Source organism: Microtus pennsylvanicus, chromosome 2 (assembly GCF_037038515.1).
Source record: "Microtus pennsylvanicus isolate mMicPen1 chromosome 2, mMicPen1.hap1, whole genome shotgun sequence".
Taxonomy (NCBI): Eukaryota; Metazoa; Chordata; class Mammalia; order Rodentia; family Cricetidae; genus Microtus; species Microtus pennsylvanicus.
Genome location: NC_134580.1, coordinates 128,003,628 through 128,020,495, shown reverse-complemented (window position 1 = coordinate 128,020,495; position 16,868 = coordinate 128,003,628). Strand labels below are relative to the sequence as shown.

Genomic DNA, 16,868 nt, shown 5'->3' with positions numbered 1-16,868 from the left:
TCAAGGGAGGCCATGCGGGAGAACTGGGCTCGGAGTTCAGAAGTCTGCATTTTAAACAAACGTCCAAGTGATAACAGATGCAGATAATTCCCAGAGCACCCTTTGAGAAGCGCTGGGTGGAGGGTTAGTTTTGAAAAGCGGTCTTGGAGGAAGAGCCCATGTACTCTGTTGGGGAGACTTCGGAATGTCTGATTCAGATACCATTAATTCACTCATCGTTCACTTGCTGCTGATTCACAGGGACAAAAGAATCTGTCTTTTAGTTTACTGTCCCCTTTTAAAAAATACTTTAAAAAACCTTTATTTTTGCGGGGTGGGTGGGCAGGGAGAGGTTGCCAAGGCACCTGTGCAGATGGCAGAGGACAGCTTGGAGGAGTTGGTTCTCTCCGTCTATGGATATTGGGGATTGAACTCAGGTTGCCCGGCTTGGCAGCAGTGCCTTCGCCTACTGAGCATTGCACTGGCCCTATCTATCCATCAGTTTTAACCTTTGTAGGCACAGGGAACAGGAGAGATTCTGATCTTGGCAAAGGAGAAAAAAAGCTGACTACAAGGCCAGGACTCGAGCTCTTTGGGGTAGGAGCCCCTTTAGCTCTTGAGAGGGTTTAGAGGTGTGTGTGTGTGTTGTGTGTGGTGTGTGTGTGCTGTGGAGGCCACACTGTACCTGTGGGTGGGGCTCCTGGTCATGGTTGAGGGACTCCAGGTGCCTGGTTTGGAACAGATCCACACGGCAGGGTATGTTGGCTCAGCCCCCTCAGAAACAAACTCCCTCAGGTCTGACTCCCTTCCGCAGCCTGGAGGTCAGGCTCTGCTCTGTTCCAAGTTTCAGTAGAACAGTGGCTTTCAGGTTGTGCCTCGCCCTGGCTGACCCCATTTTACGAAGTGGCCGTTGGCTTTATTTTGACTGCACCTGCAGAGCGGCCTGTAGACACTACCACCCGTCTGGCACCACCAACGAGGTGGAGACCAATAGACAATTCTATTAGCGTATCCGTTCACACTGGTCCCATCCAGGCTCGTTGGTGTATGGAGCCTGCAGCATACATACAGAGCACCAGACTAGGAAAGGGCACAGCGCCCTCTCTGGACCTCACAGAAAGGACAAGTGATGCAGCCATGGTACCATCCTGACAGACCTGTCATGTGACCACCTGCTCTGTGTGTGTGTGTGTGTGTGTGTGAAAAGGGACCAACAGATCTCCCAATTATCCAAAGCTTCAGCTCAGCAGAGTCTCCACCAATTAACATGCCCTTATTGTTACCATTCTTCCATCCATTGTCCATCTACTTATGTGGCCAGACTGGTCCTGGCTGCCTCTCTGGCTGCAGCTCAACCCTGTGTCCGGGCTCTGTGAACCTCCGGAAGCTCTCCACTTGTATTGTTAGTATGTTGTCTAACCACTGGCAGTGACTTCTCTGGTCCTACATGCCCTCTGCTTCCACTAACACCCCTTGACCTCTGTGGCTGCTCTATAACACAAACACACAATACATACACACACATACACACACAGCTATAGACCTGTGTAGACATGTACATACTTGGAACTGTGTGAAGTATAATGTTAATAATTGAGATCAGAATAAAGACCCTGAGAATGCCATGGGCCAGTTATCAAATTGGGACTGCCTGGTAACTTGCATCCAATGAAAAGGACTTAGCCTGTAGATTTGTTGTTATTAATAAATTCTGCCACTGGGGAAAGACATAAATGTGATTGTGCTTCTAACAGGTAGCCTTGCTGCCTCAGCCTACCTGCAGGCTGTGCTGGACTAGCACCTTTCACAGTCTGAGAGTGCAGTGATCTGGTTTCCAGTCCTCGTTCTGTTAGCTCTGTCACTGTGGGAGCTTATGAGCGTCAACTCCCCTCTTTGGGTTTCGGTCTCTTCATTTAAAATTGTAATCTGCCGGCCTCAGTGGTGCACATCTGAATTCCAGCACTTGAGAGCTGAGGCAGGAGGATTGTGAGTTCCAGTCAGCCTGGGATACATAGTAAGTTCTAGGCCAGCCTGGCTGCATCGCATGGCCCTGAGTGTCCCCCCACCCCCCGCCAATTTAAGCAAGCTTTTATTAAAATTTTAAATACTGACCAAGAAAAAATTTGTCAGGACCACCACCTGGAAACTTTCTGGCTGTGTGGCCTCGAGGCATGTGTTGGTGGGGCTTCTATGGAGAAAACCCAAAGGGCCTGGCCCTGTTTTAACTCCCAAGGAAAAAGTAACCGGAGGTAACCTTGCTAAGACAGACAAACAAATGAACATGTTTTTGTCTATGACATGGAAGTCTGAACTCAGCATTTAAGCCATCGTGGTGTGTAGTCATCCCGGCCTCTTTTAAGTAGGTCTCGCTGCTGTGACCTGCACTTTCAGGCCTGTTCTGCTCCCTATGCCGGGGATGCCCTTCCCCTTCTCATCTTTCCTTGCTGTAACCTAGACGATAAGGAACCAGACTCAGTACCATTAAGTACTGTGCATGTATTATCCCGATGGCTCGGTCTGGAGTGGTGTCTTAGAATAGCCTGGAAGACTTGCATGGCTCTTTGATTCAGAAATTTGGGGTACAGCTAGGGAGCTCTCATTTCTCTCAGGTGGGGTTTGCTGCTCCGGGCACTATGGCTTTGAGAACCTCGTTTCATTCAAGGCTTCAAAGGTAGTTATTGCTCTCTGTGAGTGATAACTTCCATTTTCAGAGTAGATCAGAGGCTGGAGAGATGGCTCAGTTGTTAAAAGCACTGGCTGCTCTTGCAGAGAACCCAGGTTCGGTTCTAAGCACCCATATGGTGGCTCACAACCATCCCTAACTCCAGTTCCAGGGAATCTATTCCCACTTCTGACCTCTGCGGGCGCCATGCATGCACATGGTGCACATGCATACACGCAGACAAAACACATAAAATAAAAGGAATAAATCTAATAGAAAATTAAAAATAAGGTAATCAATTTGAAAAGAAAGAAAAGGACTCTTATTATGTTGTAGGTGGCAGCCTGGGTCTCTTCCAGGTTGGGTGATTTGTTTAAGGTCTCCCAGTGGTTAGGGAGTGGATTAATTACTTCTGTCCTTGTTGAGAAGCAATGCCTTTCTCAAGTGTTTTCTTACTCTCTCAGCTGGGAAGATTCATCTCTTCTTCCTCCCCTCAATGGACCCAAGGGCCTTGCAGCCTCTGGAGGATGTGGCTGACTAGTCCATGCAGAGCTAGCCATGAGATAGCTAAACAGCCTTGGGACCACGTGGCTGCACCCTCCCACCTGGGCTTGCTGCCCATGACTCTGCAGCCCATAAAAGCTGGAAATGCAGCAAGACTTTATGCTGGATTCTTCTCTGACCTGGTCCCAGCGGCCTCCCCAGGAGTTTGGTGGCCATGGCACAGTGGATTCTGCTCATTGTAGCTTTCCTGGTCCTGGGTCATGTGCCACCAGGTAATCATATGTGTGTGTGTGTGTGTGTGTGTGTGTGTGTGTGTGTGTGTGTGTAAATGAATACTAGGCTCCCAGGTCCAGAAGGCCAGACTAGTGTTTAAGTTCTGGTTCCACTAATTTGTGGGACAGCGTATAGCCAGTTGTTAAATCAGCCTGCACCTCAGTTCCCTAATCTGTAAAATGGGATTCACTCCACAGAAACTCATTTGAAAACTGTGCACTATTATGATTGCTGGAGGCTTGCAGGAAGAGAAAGTAGGCAGACAGATAACCTGTCCGGTGGCTACAGATATAAGAACAATAGAGGCAAATTGTTAGTAGCATGTGGGGTTGGATGGATGGTGCTGGAAGGCTCTGATCAGCTCTTTGAAACGTTTGAAGATTTATTTTATTTCCCTGTGTAAAATGGTGTGTGTATGTGTGTGTATGTGTGTTTGTGCAAGTGAGTGTTGAGGTCCAAAGAGGCCAGGAGTGAGCATCACACTCCGTGGGGCTGGTGTTATTTGCCCTTGTGTGAACTCTCCGATGTGGGTGCTGGGATCCGAACTCTGGTCCTATGATAGAGCAGTAAGTGTGCCTAACCACTGAGCAATCCTCCCAGCTTCTAGAACCCCTTTTATTTTGATCGGAGCATGATAGTTCACACCTGTAATTCCAGGTCTTGGGAGAGAGGATTGAGAGTTCAAGGCCGGCTTGGACCTCCTTAGTGAGTTTGAGACTCTGGCTTGAAAAATAACAAAATATAAACTAAAAAATGAGAGAAAAATTTTCAAAACTTCTGTTTTGAAAAAAGGGTAAAATATGCATAGACAGAGAATGGTGTAGCGAGCAGGTAAGGTTGTCTTTTCCTTCCTCTGTTTTGCTTGATGGTACTGGAGATGGGACCCAGGACTTCATTCCGCTTAAATACGTGTTTAAGCACTGACCTATGCCCCTGCCCACAAGGCGAGTTTATTACAGACACATTTAACATGTGAAAAAAAAATAGAGAGTAACATAGTGAGATGAGACTTGAAAACATTCATTGTAAGACATTTTAAGCAGAGGTAGGAAACGGTCTGAAGAGCCCGGATGAGCCCATCATACAGCCATAGTGCTGTTTCGTTTCTCCTTGCCCTACCTCACACTATATATAATTTTGTAGAAGGCAGGTTTGAGCAGAACTCTGTGTGAACAGAGGATCCAAGGAAGGCTGTCTCAGACCATGGGAATGGCAAGCAGCAAACAGCAGAGGAGGCCAATGTTGCGGGAGTGGGGCACATACAGGAGGGAGACAGCCCTAAGCCGCAGATACAGAACTGGGTAGTGGAAACCCCAACTCTGAGCCCTCGGGAAGGTCAAACGTAGGTGAGAGTTCTGTTTCTAAACCCATCCTAGCTCAGTGGGTTAGGGGCAAGACCCTTTCTCTATCTGGAAAGTGAGGGAAATTCCCTAGACTGGATGCTGGTAGCCTTGACCATCTGAATTTCACCCTGATAACCTCGGTTCCTGCTTACTGACCGTTTGCAATGTGCCTGGTTCCCATGACTACCCTCTGAAGGAGAGTGCTATAGATGAAGAATCCAAGGCCAAGGTCACTCGCCTGGGAAATGACAGCCAGGGTCACACGGCCTTGTTCACCATTAGTCACACACATCTAGGCTGTGACGCCTAGAGATTGTGAGACCGTTTCTGGGTCTGTCTGAGAGGCTCTGCTGGGCTGGAAGGCAGGGTTATAGGGCTAGTAAACCTGTACACAGGTCTGGCAGCATCCTCTGAGGTCTTGGAGGGATCTCTCAGTCTAGGAAGACGGAGGGAAGCCTTCCCTTCCTGCCTCCCACTCCTGGTTCTCTTCTTGCTTGAGGTCACATGTCTGGAATGCACTGTCCCAGGCAAACCTGAGTGCTCTTGTTCTCCCCTCTTACCCAGTTCTGCTCCAACTGGCCACCGCAGTATGCTGGTTCCACGGGGCGCTAATACTGGTTCTATGGGGCATTTACCACAAGCTCTAAGTATTTGTTTCATTTTTGATTGCCCTGTCTGCACTTTCTTTCATTTTAAACTGTGGTATCCCTGCTGCTCCATAGTTGCTGAGTGAATAAATGAGAGGCTCCATCCATGCCAAGGCCCCCAAATATAAGAAAGACCAAGTTCCCCAAAGCCTTCGCCTTTCTGTGAATGGAAACTCTCACACGAAAGCCTGGGACGAAAGAGGTCCCTTTGTGCCAGGGAAAGTTTGTATAATGGAGGCTTTTTTGGCTTTCACTCTGATTTTGCCATGTGGCTATGATGGTTTCATTAAGGTTATTGACCTCTGTGAGTCTTCATCTCTCCACCGTTATAAAAGGGATTGGAATGAGACCAGCTGCACAATGGTATAGTGCTGTTAAGAGAAGAACAAGGGTGTACATGGTAGGAGCTTTTACCTGGACAAGAAGCTATTCTTTTAACCTGTGGTCTAACCTGTGACTTACGGGCTTAACCTAGAATGAGATCTGTAACCTCCATGGTAACCCAGTGCTCTCATTTATGACTTGTGGTCTAACATCTGACCAGAGAGCTAACCTATCACCAGCATAGCCCAATCTGTAGTCCAACTTGTGACCAGCGGTCTAACCTGTGACCCACAGGCTGCTCTATGATCTGTGGTCTTCCTCCACACAGGAAGCAGTGAATTCAAACGGTGCTGGAATGGCCAAGGGGCCTGCCGAACTTACTGCACGAGGCAGGAAACCTACATGCACCTGTGTCCCGACGCGTCCCTGTGTTGCCTTTCCTACACGTACCGGCCTCCACCGGCCTCCAAGACGGGAGAGGACTAACCTTCTCTAGCGCTGGCACCCTTGCTCCACAATAAAGCTGCTGGCTCGCTCTGTATTCTGCATGCATGACTGTGTCCCTTTCTCCATGGGAAGGGGATGAAGTCGAAGGTGTGGGAGGGATGGCTGGAGGAAACGGTGCTGGGGAGAGTGGGCGCTCATGATCAATCTAACTGTTCCTGTTTTGACTAACTCCGAAAAAATGATTTGTCCCTCTTGGCCTCCTTGGGATCGTCATCCGCACAGCAGGGAGAAGGATGCTGGCTGGCGGTTAGGACTGTGGAAGGAATGCCAAAGCAAGGCAGAATGGTGAATAAGGGTTAATGATAACTTGTCAACAACAGGCTTCTGCCATCCAAGATGGTGAGTTTGGCTTGAAAGGCAGGCAGCCTGGCTGGGAGGGGAAACATCTTCCTCTTTCTTCATCTACTCATTACTCAGACTTCAGGGGTCTGCCTAGGTAGGTAGGGCCCTAAGGACTGGAGTAAGCAGTTTTCCTATGAGTAGGAAGAGAACACAGAGGAAAGTCCATCCTTTCTGGGATGAGGACCGATGACGCAGGAAGGTGGGAAAAACACTCCCTGCCCCCCGCAGAATCAGACAGGTACATAGAGAGGCACAGGGTTCAGTTCCCATCTACCCATCAAGGCTGTGTTTGGGTGGAAAAACAGGAAGCTCACCTTTTGGCAGCGGATCCCTCCTCTTGATGAAGGATTCTGGAGGCGTGGGGATGTGGTTTTGTGGTGTAGTGCTTGTCTAGTGTATGTGCAGATCTGTGTGCAATCCCCAGTACCCCAGTAATACACACACACACACACACACACACACACACACACACACACACCTGTAGCACGATTAATAAAAATCCAGAGACAGATATTGGGGTTCAACTTGAAGGTCAGAAAAGCAAAACAGCCAGCCACTGGCTCTTACCTCTACCTCAGTCTGAAATGGTGATCCTGCCTCCACAAATCCTCAGAATGGGACTGCCCTTGAAACCTGTCTCCTCCTGTCTTATATTCCTCTCTAGTGCTAGGTTTGAAGGCATGCACCACTAATGCCCAGTTTCTATGGCAAACTAGTAGGGCTACTGGGATTAAAGGTGTGTGTCACCATGGCCTTGTCTGTAAGGCTGACCAGGGCAGCTATTTTATTCTCTGATCTTCAGGCAAGCTTTATTTACTAAGATACAAATGAAATATCACTACACTACACACACCACAGCCACTGTCACCACCGCTACCACCACCAACACCGTTCTATAATCCCATTTTCTTGGGCCACTATACAATCACCAAGACTTCAGGGCTCATGTCCTGTTTAGAGCAGGCATGGGGGACTGGTTGGTGGGGAGAAAGTTGGTAATAAGAACTAATAATAGCCACAGCTCTTACCAATAACATAGCACCAGGATCTATCAGTAAGAGCAACATTGGCGATGTAAAAGTAAAATCCAGAAAGCAAAAACTTTTTCTGGAACCTTCTTGGTTGACTTCTGCTTGCATTTGCTGAGCCATTGTGCTGTCTTGTGGACACTTCTGTCTTGAGAAAGCCTGGAAAAGAAGAAGTCTGCTGGGACTGATCCCATGGAGAGACGGGGTGTATGATGACCTAAAGGAATGTCAAGGGAAGAGGTCCCCGAGATTTCAGAGAAGGGGGATGCTCTGGGTGGTGGCGGTCCAGGAAGTGGGTGAACGCCACAAATGGATTTGTGATGGTCAGGTTAAGAGAGGTTTGTGGGGGTTACAGGTGCTGTTGTGACAGGGGCAGTCTTGGAGGACACCTGGCTGGCTGGGTGTTAACCCTTTAGCTCCTGATCCCTGCAGTGCCAATGCAGATGGAGAGGAAGACAGACACACTCGCGGAGCTCAGGAACAACCCTCCAATGCTGGGTCATTCCTGCCACAAAGTGAATTGTGTGGAGGCCTGGGCCCCGGCTTCTGCTCTGTTCCTGTGTGGTCCCCGTGAGGAACTGAGCAGCAAGCTGTTGAAGGGTAGAGTCAAGGGAGATGAACTCAGAAACAGGAGTGATAAGAACTCCAGGAGGCCATCTGAGCCTCAGCGTGGGATAGCCATGAGGAGTCAGAGGGAGACCACACCGCACTGTCCTGAGCGGCGGGCACACACCACCCGTTCCTTGGCGGCCTCTTCTCTGCCCTTGACGGCGGATATGATGTGACCAGCCGCTTGAGTTCCTGCCTCAGCTTCTTCATGATGGGCTGTAGCCTGGAACTGTAAGCCAAACCAATGCTGAATTCTCTGAATTGCTTCCCTATGTTGGAGCTTCCCATACTGGAGCCACAGAAATGATGCTAGAACAGACGCTGGATTAAGGACTTAAGCCAGTGGCTTTAGGCGAGGCCGGACCTGACTAAGTTTGGTCCTGCACCCCGACCTCATTCCCCCAGTGTTCCAGAAAGCACAGAGCAGCCCCTGCTTCACGCGCAGCCTCAGATGAAGCATGTGTGGCTTTGGGACACCCGTGAAGGGTCACTGAGAGTGGAGGTCGCAGAGGCTCACGTTCTTCTCCCAGCCACGCCACAGATCTCAGACTGTGCGACCCAGGGTAATTCACTTCCTCAGCCTGTTCATCAGTCTCTTTGCTGCCAAGAGGAAATCACCACAGCCTGGACTGGGGAGGCCGGCAGAGGGTGTCGGGGTCAGAGAAGGTGGCCCAATGCTTTGAAAGCGCCCAGTAACATAAGCCACTGCAATCTGTTACTGCGACCGAGCCCTGGCCAACTTGTCTGCAGAGTTTTCTCACAGAAAAGCCTCCGGGATAGTGCAGTCTCCATGGTTTCCCAGATGCTGGCCGTGCTACATAGTTTTATGTCAGCTCGACACATCTGAGAGAAAGGAGCCTCAAATGAGAAAACGCTTCCTTGAGACTGGTCTGTAGGCAAGCCTGTAGAGCGTTTTCTTAATTAGTGCTTGCCTGGGAGGGCTCAGCCCATTGTGGGTGGGGTCATCCCTAGACTGGTAGTCTTGGGCAGGCCGAGCAAGCCGTGGAGAGCAAGCAGTAAGTAGCGCTCCTCCATGGCCTCTGCATCAGCTCCTGCCTCCAGGTTCCTGCCCTGTTTGAGTTCCTGTCCTGACTTCCTTCAGTGATGGGCAGTGATGTGAAAGTGTAAGCCAAATAAACCCTTTCTTCCCCAACTTGCTTCTGGTCATGGCGTGTCATTGCAGCAACAGAAATCCCATCTAAGACAAGTTGTTCCCAGGACTGGGGTATTTCTGTGACAGTCCTGACTGTGTTGTCAGGTGGGGAGCGTGAATGGACTTTGGATGTTTGGGTTAGAAAAGCCACTGAGTGCTGAGAGCTCAGTGAACCGTTCTGTAGGAGCTTGGAAGACACGGGTGTCGCGAGTAGTGACCGTTATCGCCCCAGTGTGCTGAGGGATATAGCATCTCCTGGAAACGTTGAAAAGCCAAACCCTTGCACGGAACTTGAGTAATCACTTAACTTTAGTTCCCTGAAAAACTAATGAGCAGACTTCTAAGTGCCACAGACCCCAAAGTGGTTATCATGAGATGTGCTCGTGTGACCGGGCACTGAAGTTTTAGATTCAGCTATTCCTATCAGAAGATGTATGTGACACTGTTCACTTATATGAAGCACTAGGCAAGAGGAAAATGAAAGGCTCAGTGGTCATAACATATCTTAAATGGAGAAGAACAGGGAACAAAGAAGGGAAACCACTCAAGACCGCAGATGACAAAGGTGCATTCATATTTTAAAAGTATGACCTTTCAGGCGGTTCTTACTTATTATTTATTCATTCATTTAAAATAAATAAATTTACTTATTTAAATCCTGGCTGAAGTTTTCCCTCCATCCTCTCCTCCCATCCCTCTTCCCTACCTCTCTCTGTTTCCACCCCTCAATCCATTCCTCCTGTTTCTGTTTAGGAAAGGGCAGGTCTCCCATGAGTATCAGCAAATCATAGAGCATAAAACAAAAGTATACAGGCAATTTTTTTGGATGTACTAATGTCTGTTTGTTTCTTCTGGGCCTGATATAAAAAATTACTTGTGGGGAAATAGGTTTTTATAAGCTAAATTAAAAGCAGGGGGAAAGCCCAGGGATTAATAACAAAGCAATATTGACGATGAAGGCAAGAGCAGTTTGAGTGATTATGACGGACTAAACACAGCTGTGCTAAGTGGAGAAAAAAAAGACTGTTGAGAGCAGGTGCAGACGACGGAGGCCTGGCTTGCGGAGTCTCAGAGGGAGGCTAAGACTCTACCAGACCTTTCATGTAAAGACAGCTCTGTGACTGGTCAGCTGGAGGCGAAGAATCGGCTGTGATTAACCAGAGACCAAAACATTTACTTTGCTGGGACAATGGATGCTGATTAGTTGGGGCTGAGGAAGCACCTGTGATTTGGGAGAGCCGCGTCTCTGAGGTGAAATCTTTTGGGAAGTGTTTCCCGAGAGAGTAAGCACACAGTCGAGGACGGATGCTGTGGGCCAGAGGCTGCCACCGTCGGACCCCGTGCTGTCACCTGAACAAGTAAGAGTCACTCATGTGGTCCTGGTTGTGAAGGCATGAAGGGTCATGGAGCTCAGCTGAGGCTTGGCACTGTGTGGTAGGGCTGGATGGAGTCCCGCAGAGAGCCCAGGGGGAGCTATGGGTGAAGGACAGCCAGGTGCACAGAGACCCCAGCAGTTTGCAGATGCCGGTGCCATAGGGTCACCACCAAGAGCAGCAGCAGCAGCGGTGGAGTGGAGCTGGCTGGGAGCCTGGGAGACAGTTGTGTGTGTGCTGCAGAGGGTGGGGACAGAGACGTCACCCAGAGCCCTTTGGAGGGGCCCAGAAGACAGCGAGTTAATGCCAGACGCTGGATTTTGACTTATTTACACATTAGAGTTTGGTTTTGCTTTGTTCAGACTGCAATTGTGCCCTGGCTCTTCCCTTTTGAAGAAAGAAATTATTTAACTAATTATTTTTATTTTATGGGAGCCCACAGCTGAGAGACTTTGTATTTTAAAGGTACTTTGGAGCTTTTAGTGTTTGAATTTTAAAAGTGTTTAAATTTGTTAGACGATGGGACTTTTCAGTTTGAAGATAGTTTCTATTGTGATGCCAATATTAATGTGTAATCTTGGGGCTGGAGAAGAAGGAAATGCTGCGGCTGAGCAGTGATTTGGGTGTCAAGTTGTAACACCCAAATTTTTTTGTGTCGGCTTGTAACAAGTTAAAGTCATCTGAGAGGAGGGAACTTCAATTAAGACAATTCTCCCATTTTCTACCTTTGCCTCTTGTGAGCTGTTGGCAGGTAAATTTCAGGTGTGGCGTCTTTTATTTCACCCTTTTGTTTGACTTAAACAAAGGTCTTTTCTTATGTAACCACAGAGAATGTGATTATAACCAACTTCTGGGCATGCTTACATATTCTCTCCCTTTTGATTTTTTAGAGACAGTCTCTCTATGTAGCCCTGCCTGTCCTGGAACTCACTGTGAAGACTAAACTGGCCTTGAACTCATAGAAATCCACCTGCCTCTGCCTGCTGAGTGCTGGGATTGAAGGCGTGCACCACCACACCCAGCAAAATTCTTTCAAAAATAGATGTTTACTGCTAAAATACCTCCCAAAGTTACTTTAAGGTATTTGCCTTTAGTATTTGGAAACATTTGTATTTAGTATTTGCCTATAGTATTTGGAAACATTTCAAGGGCAATGCAGCCTGCACCTGTGAGCTCAGCCCCTCGAAGGCTGGTGCAGAAAGATTGTGAGTTCAAGGCCAGCGTGGGCAGGTTCGTCTGGGAGGCTATTTTAGACTTCATGCAATGGCCAGATTGAGTCTCATGGGAAGATACTGCCCTCTTGTGGTTGTTTGAGGAATCTACTAGGCTCATTTTGAATGCAAGGAGGCATGCAATGTGTGTCCAGGAGAATGAAATAATGGTTTATTTCCCAGACTTGTAGGTGAGGAATTCAAACGCAAGTATTTCTTGACAACTGAACTTTCCTGGAACAAAACTACTGTTCAAATCACAGGATTATTATCCTTTGTTCTGGGAGATTCTTTTTTAAATGTTTATTAATTTTTGTTATTTATATGTTTGAGTGTTTGCTTGCATGAATGTCTATGCACTGCATGAATATCGGCACCCACAGAGGCTATAAGAGTGGCACTGGATTTCCTGAACTGGCATTACAGGCCATTGTAGGCTGTAAGGAAACCAACTCGGGCCCTTTGTAAGAGCAGCCAGTGTTCTTCATCACTGGGCCGTTCCTCCAGTCCCTGGGAGATTCTTCGTCACTACTACTCACTGCTTAAAACCTTTTTATTTATTTTATTTGATGAACATGAGTGTTTCCCCCATGTGTGTCTGGTTCCTGCAGAGATTGGAAGAGAGTGTCATACCTCTGGAGTTGGAGTTACAGACGGATATGAGCTGCCATGTGGGGGCTGGAAACTGAACCTGGGTCCTCTAGCACGTGGCCTTAACCACTGAGCCATCTCTCTAGCTCTCGCTGCTGCTGCTTCCTCTTCCTCCTCCTCTTCCTCCTTTCCTTTCCTGTGCCCCTGGAGATATGATATCCAGAGCTGTGTACGTTAGGCAAGCTCTCACCATTGAGACATCACCTCGGCCCTCATTGCTTCTTCTAAATAGTTTAGGTTGTTTGTATCATCTTGACTTATTTATTTATTTATTTATTTCTGTAGCTTTGAAGCCTGTCCTGGAACTAGCTCTTGTAGACCAGGGTGGCTTCGAACTCACAGAGATTCTCCTGCCTCAGCCTCCTGAATGTTGGGATTAAAGGCAGGTGCCATCACCACCTGACTTTGACTTAATTTTTTACAGATAATATGTGTCTAGAAATTTATTTTGTCCCAGCTTTAAAATTTATTGGTATATAAAATTTCTAATTGTTGAAACATTTCACCCCCTCCGTGTGTGTGTGTGTGTGTGTGTGCTTGTGCCCATGCATGCCTATGGCATGATTGTCAGGATGTGGAGTCAGAGGACAACTTTAGGAAGTTGGTTCTCTTTCCAGAACCATGTAGGGTCTGAGGATTGAACTCAGATCATCAAACTTGGCAACAAGTGTCCTTAGCTTCTAAACCATCTTCCTGGCACCTAACACTATCTCTTAAAGACCCTCCAGATTTCACTGGTATCTGCTATAATGTCTCTGTTTTAATCTTCAATTATATTTTTAATAAAATAACTTACTTATTATTGTGTTCAGGATGAGCCATGGCATGCTTGTGGAGGTCGCAGGACAATGTCTCCTTTAACCTTCACGTGGGTTCCTGGATTAAACTCAGGTCACCCTGTTTCTACGGCAAGTGTCTCCACCTGCCGAGGCATCTCAATGGCCCTCTAATCAGAGCCTCCTCTTTCTCTCTCTTGGCTAACTTGGCAGTCTGTCAACCTTGTTTATCTTTTCTTTTTATGTGTGTGCACATTTGTGTCTGTAAACACCGTGGTGTGTGTGTGTCGAGGTCAGAGGGCAACTTTGTGAGTTTCACCTTTCACCTCGTTTGAGACAGGATGTCTGTTGTTTTTCTACTGCGTACACTAGAGGAGGTGGCCCCCAGTTTCTGGGGTTCCCGTCTGCCTCCCATCTCTGTAGGACTACTGCGTACACTAGAGAAGGTGGCCCCCAGTTTCTGGGGTTCCCGTCTGCCTCCCATCTCTGTAGGACTACTGCATACACTAGAGAAGGTGGCCCCCAGTTTCTGGGGTTCCCGTCTGCCTCCCATCTCTCTGCAGGAGTGCTGGGGGTATGGAGGCCAAAGCTATGCATTCAGCATTTACATGGGTTCTCGGGATTTGAACTCAGGTCCTCACACTTGTGTGGCAAGTGAACCCCTCCCCAGCCCTCTTGTTTATCTTTTCAAAGAACCAACTCTGTGTCTGAATTAATTTTTTGTCTTGTTCTTTAAGTTTCTTTATAATTTTTTCCGTCAATTTGAGTTTGGCTGATTCTCATGTTTCTTAGACCCTGCCACACATCATTAGGTTATTCCTTCGGAACCACTCTGATTTGTGAATGTAGGCTCTCTAAATGATGACCATCTCTCTTAGAACTACCTTAACTGTCTTACAAAGGCTCTGCTAAGGTACATTTTCATTTGATTCTAGGGTTAAAACTTGTTCTTCCTTGATTTCTCCAATGACCAGCTGACCATCGAAGAGTGCACTGTTCCCTTCTCATGTGTAGGATGATGTCTCTTGCTGTTGACTGTAGGGATCCTGGGAAGCCCTGAGTGGGTGAAGTCCTGAGTGAACGCACATTGTCGGCATGGACACAGCTATACCAAGGACCGAGGCTTCAGACCCATGGGAAACTGGCAAAGCCTTTCCCCATATTGGCAAGGCTCAGAATTGGCAAAGCCTACTTCCTCTGGTCCAAGTGCAAGTGTTTAAATTGATCAATGTGTGCAAAAACTAGCAAATGCAGCTCCTTTCTGCTGGATGTTTACAGCCTGAGCCTGCAGGCTCTCAGAGAAGAGCTCTCTAGCAAGCCCCTGCCTGGTGCGTACCCCAAACACAATGGTAGTTGTGGTTCCATTAGAGCACACACCTCACTTGACCCCAGCTTTTCTGTCTGTGTGTCTGCTCCTTCTTCGTTCCCTTCACATCGTAGTCAGGGTCCAGGACAAAGCTGCACGGGACATGGGAATTGATTGCTACTTTTATTTTCATTTTCTGTGTTTGTGTGTGTGTGTGAGCACAGGTGTTTACAGGGGCATGAGTGTGTACATGCCTGTGGAGGTCAGAGGTCACCCTCTGGTGTCTCAGGGGTTGGCTCTAGATGGTCTGAGACAGTCTGAAGCTTGTGTTGGGTTTTCACAGTCTTGCTGCTTTGTAGTTCACTGAACTTCCAGATCAGTCCGTAGGTTGACAGCTTCCTTTCAGTTATCATCTTTTCAAAACATCTTTCTTTCCCTGTCATATCTCCTGGGACTGCGCTCAAGTGTGTGCTTGCTCGGTTATGTTTACTTCCACTCCCTTTCTCCCTGTGCCTGTTGATCTGTCACTGACCCTCCTGTTGCATATCCCGTGTGCTCCTGAGCATGTCTACGGCAGCCCTTTATTGCAGACACTGTGATCTGGTCTAGAATGTCTCGTTTATCTTTAGGAGTTCCATTTGAGGGGGATACATGTATTGATGATACATGGCAATTCTCAGGGAATCATAGTTCCCGCTATTCATGTCCTGTGGTCCTTTCCCACAACGATCTTGGATCATCTGCCTTGCTGGGGCCAACAGGACTTTAGCAAATGCAGCAGATCTGATAAATGCAATCTATTGGGGCATAGTCTCTTGGACCCAGCCACTGTGGGAAGAGGCAAAGGAAGAGGATGCAGTCACGTGGGAGACTCACGTGGGAATACCAGAAGAACTGTTCCACCATGAGTAAGTGCACGCAGTGGCTATTTTATTATACTAAATGAGTGGCCCCTTTAAAACGTGTTAGATTATTATGATTATTAAGGAAAGGTCTTACTCTGTAGCCCAGGCTTGTCTCAGACTGGCCTCCAATTCTTGGTGATCCTCCACCCTTTCTATCTCCCAAGTGCTGGAATTGCAGTCATGAGCCTCTACTCTCAACTATTTGGATTTTGAAATAGGTTGCTGTATAGTCTAGGCTGGCCTGGACCTCCCGACTCTCTTGCGAACACTCCCCAGCTGCTGACTGCAGATGTGCACCCTGTGCCTGGTTTGGTGCATTAGCTTAGACTCTCTCCTTTCACCCATCCTATCAATATTATTCTCATTTCCTAAATACACTTACAGCAGCGCCTTTGACGTTGTCTGCTACTTCCAGAAAGTGTGCCTGAAATCCACGTCTGTTTAGTTATTTATATTATTATTATGGATCACTTTTCCTTCCTTTGTGCCTGTCTTCTAAATGTCTGTATTCACACAATATAATTTTTATGCTGTGCCGGGGGGCTTATGCTAGGCAATTGCTCTTACACTAAACTGTATCCCCACATCTTATAATTTTTAGGTTGTGCGTGTGTTATAAACGGCACCCGTGCTGGTTCGTTTTATGTCAGTTTGACACAGCTTGAGTCCTCTGGGACCTCAACTGAGAAAATGCTTTCATAAGATCTGTCTGTAGGGCATTTTCTCAATTAGTGATCAATGGGGGAGAGCCCAGCCCATCATGGGTGGCGCCATCCCTGGCCTGGTGGCCTTGGGATGTATAAGAAACAGGGTGAACAAGCCAGTAAGCAGTACCCCTCTATGGCCTCTGCATCAGCTCCTACTTCTAGGTCCCTTCCCTGCCTGAGTTCTTGTCCCGACTTCCTTTGGGGATGAACTGTGATGTGGAAGTATAATGGAATAAACCCTTTCTTCCCCAACTTGCTTTTTGGTCAAGGTGTCTCATCACAGCAATAGACAGCATTTAGAATGCTGTACAGACAGACACATCTTCCCTCCGTTGATGGTTGTACAGACACATCTTCCCTTCGCTGATGGCTGTTAGTTTCTCCTATTAGGCAGCTGAAATGCTTGTTAATACACCTCTGCATATCAAGGTGATGGAGTACTCTTGTGTCTTATGCAAGGAAGGTCTCAGAATTTCAAATTAATGATTTTGAGGTCACAGAGGTTAACAATATCAAAGGTCATTTGTATGAGGGCAGTGGGATTACTGAGAACGGATGGAGTCAACCT

General features: G+C 47.6%; 1 protein-coding gene across 1 annotated transcript; it reads left to right on the top strand.

Moving 5' to 3' along the window:
• Nucleotides 1–3,359: 3,359 nt before the first annotated feature.
• Defb124 (defensin beta 124) lies at nt 3,360–6,218 on the top strand. The gene is made up of 2 exons (XM_075962826.1): nt 3,360–3,417; nt 6,061–6,218. Exons 1-2 carry the CDS (start codon nt 3,360–3,362, stop codon nt 6,216–6,218), a joined length of 216 nt encoding a protein of 71 aa, XP_075818941.1.
• Nucleotides 6,219–16,868: the final 10,650 nt, after the last annotated feature.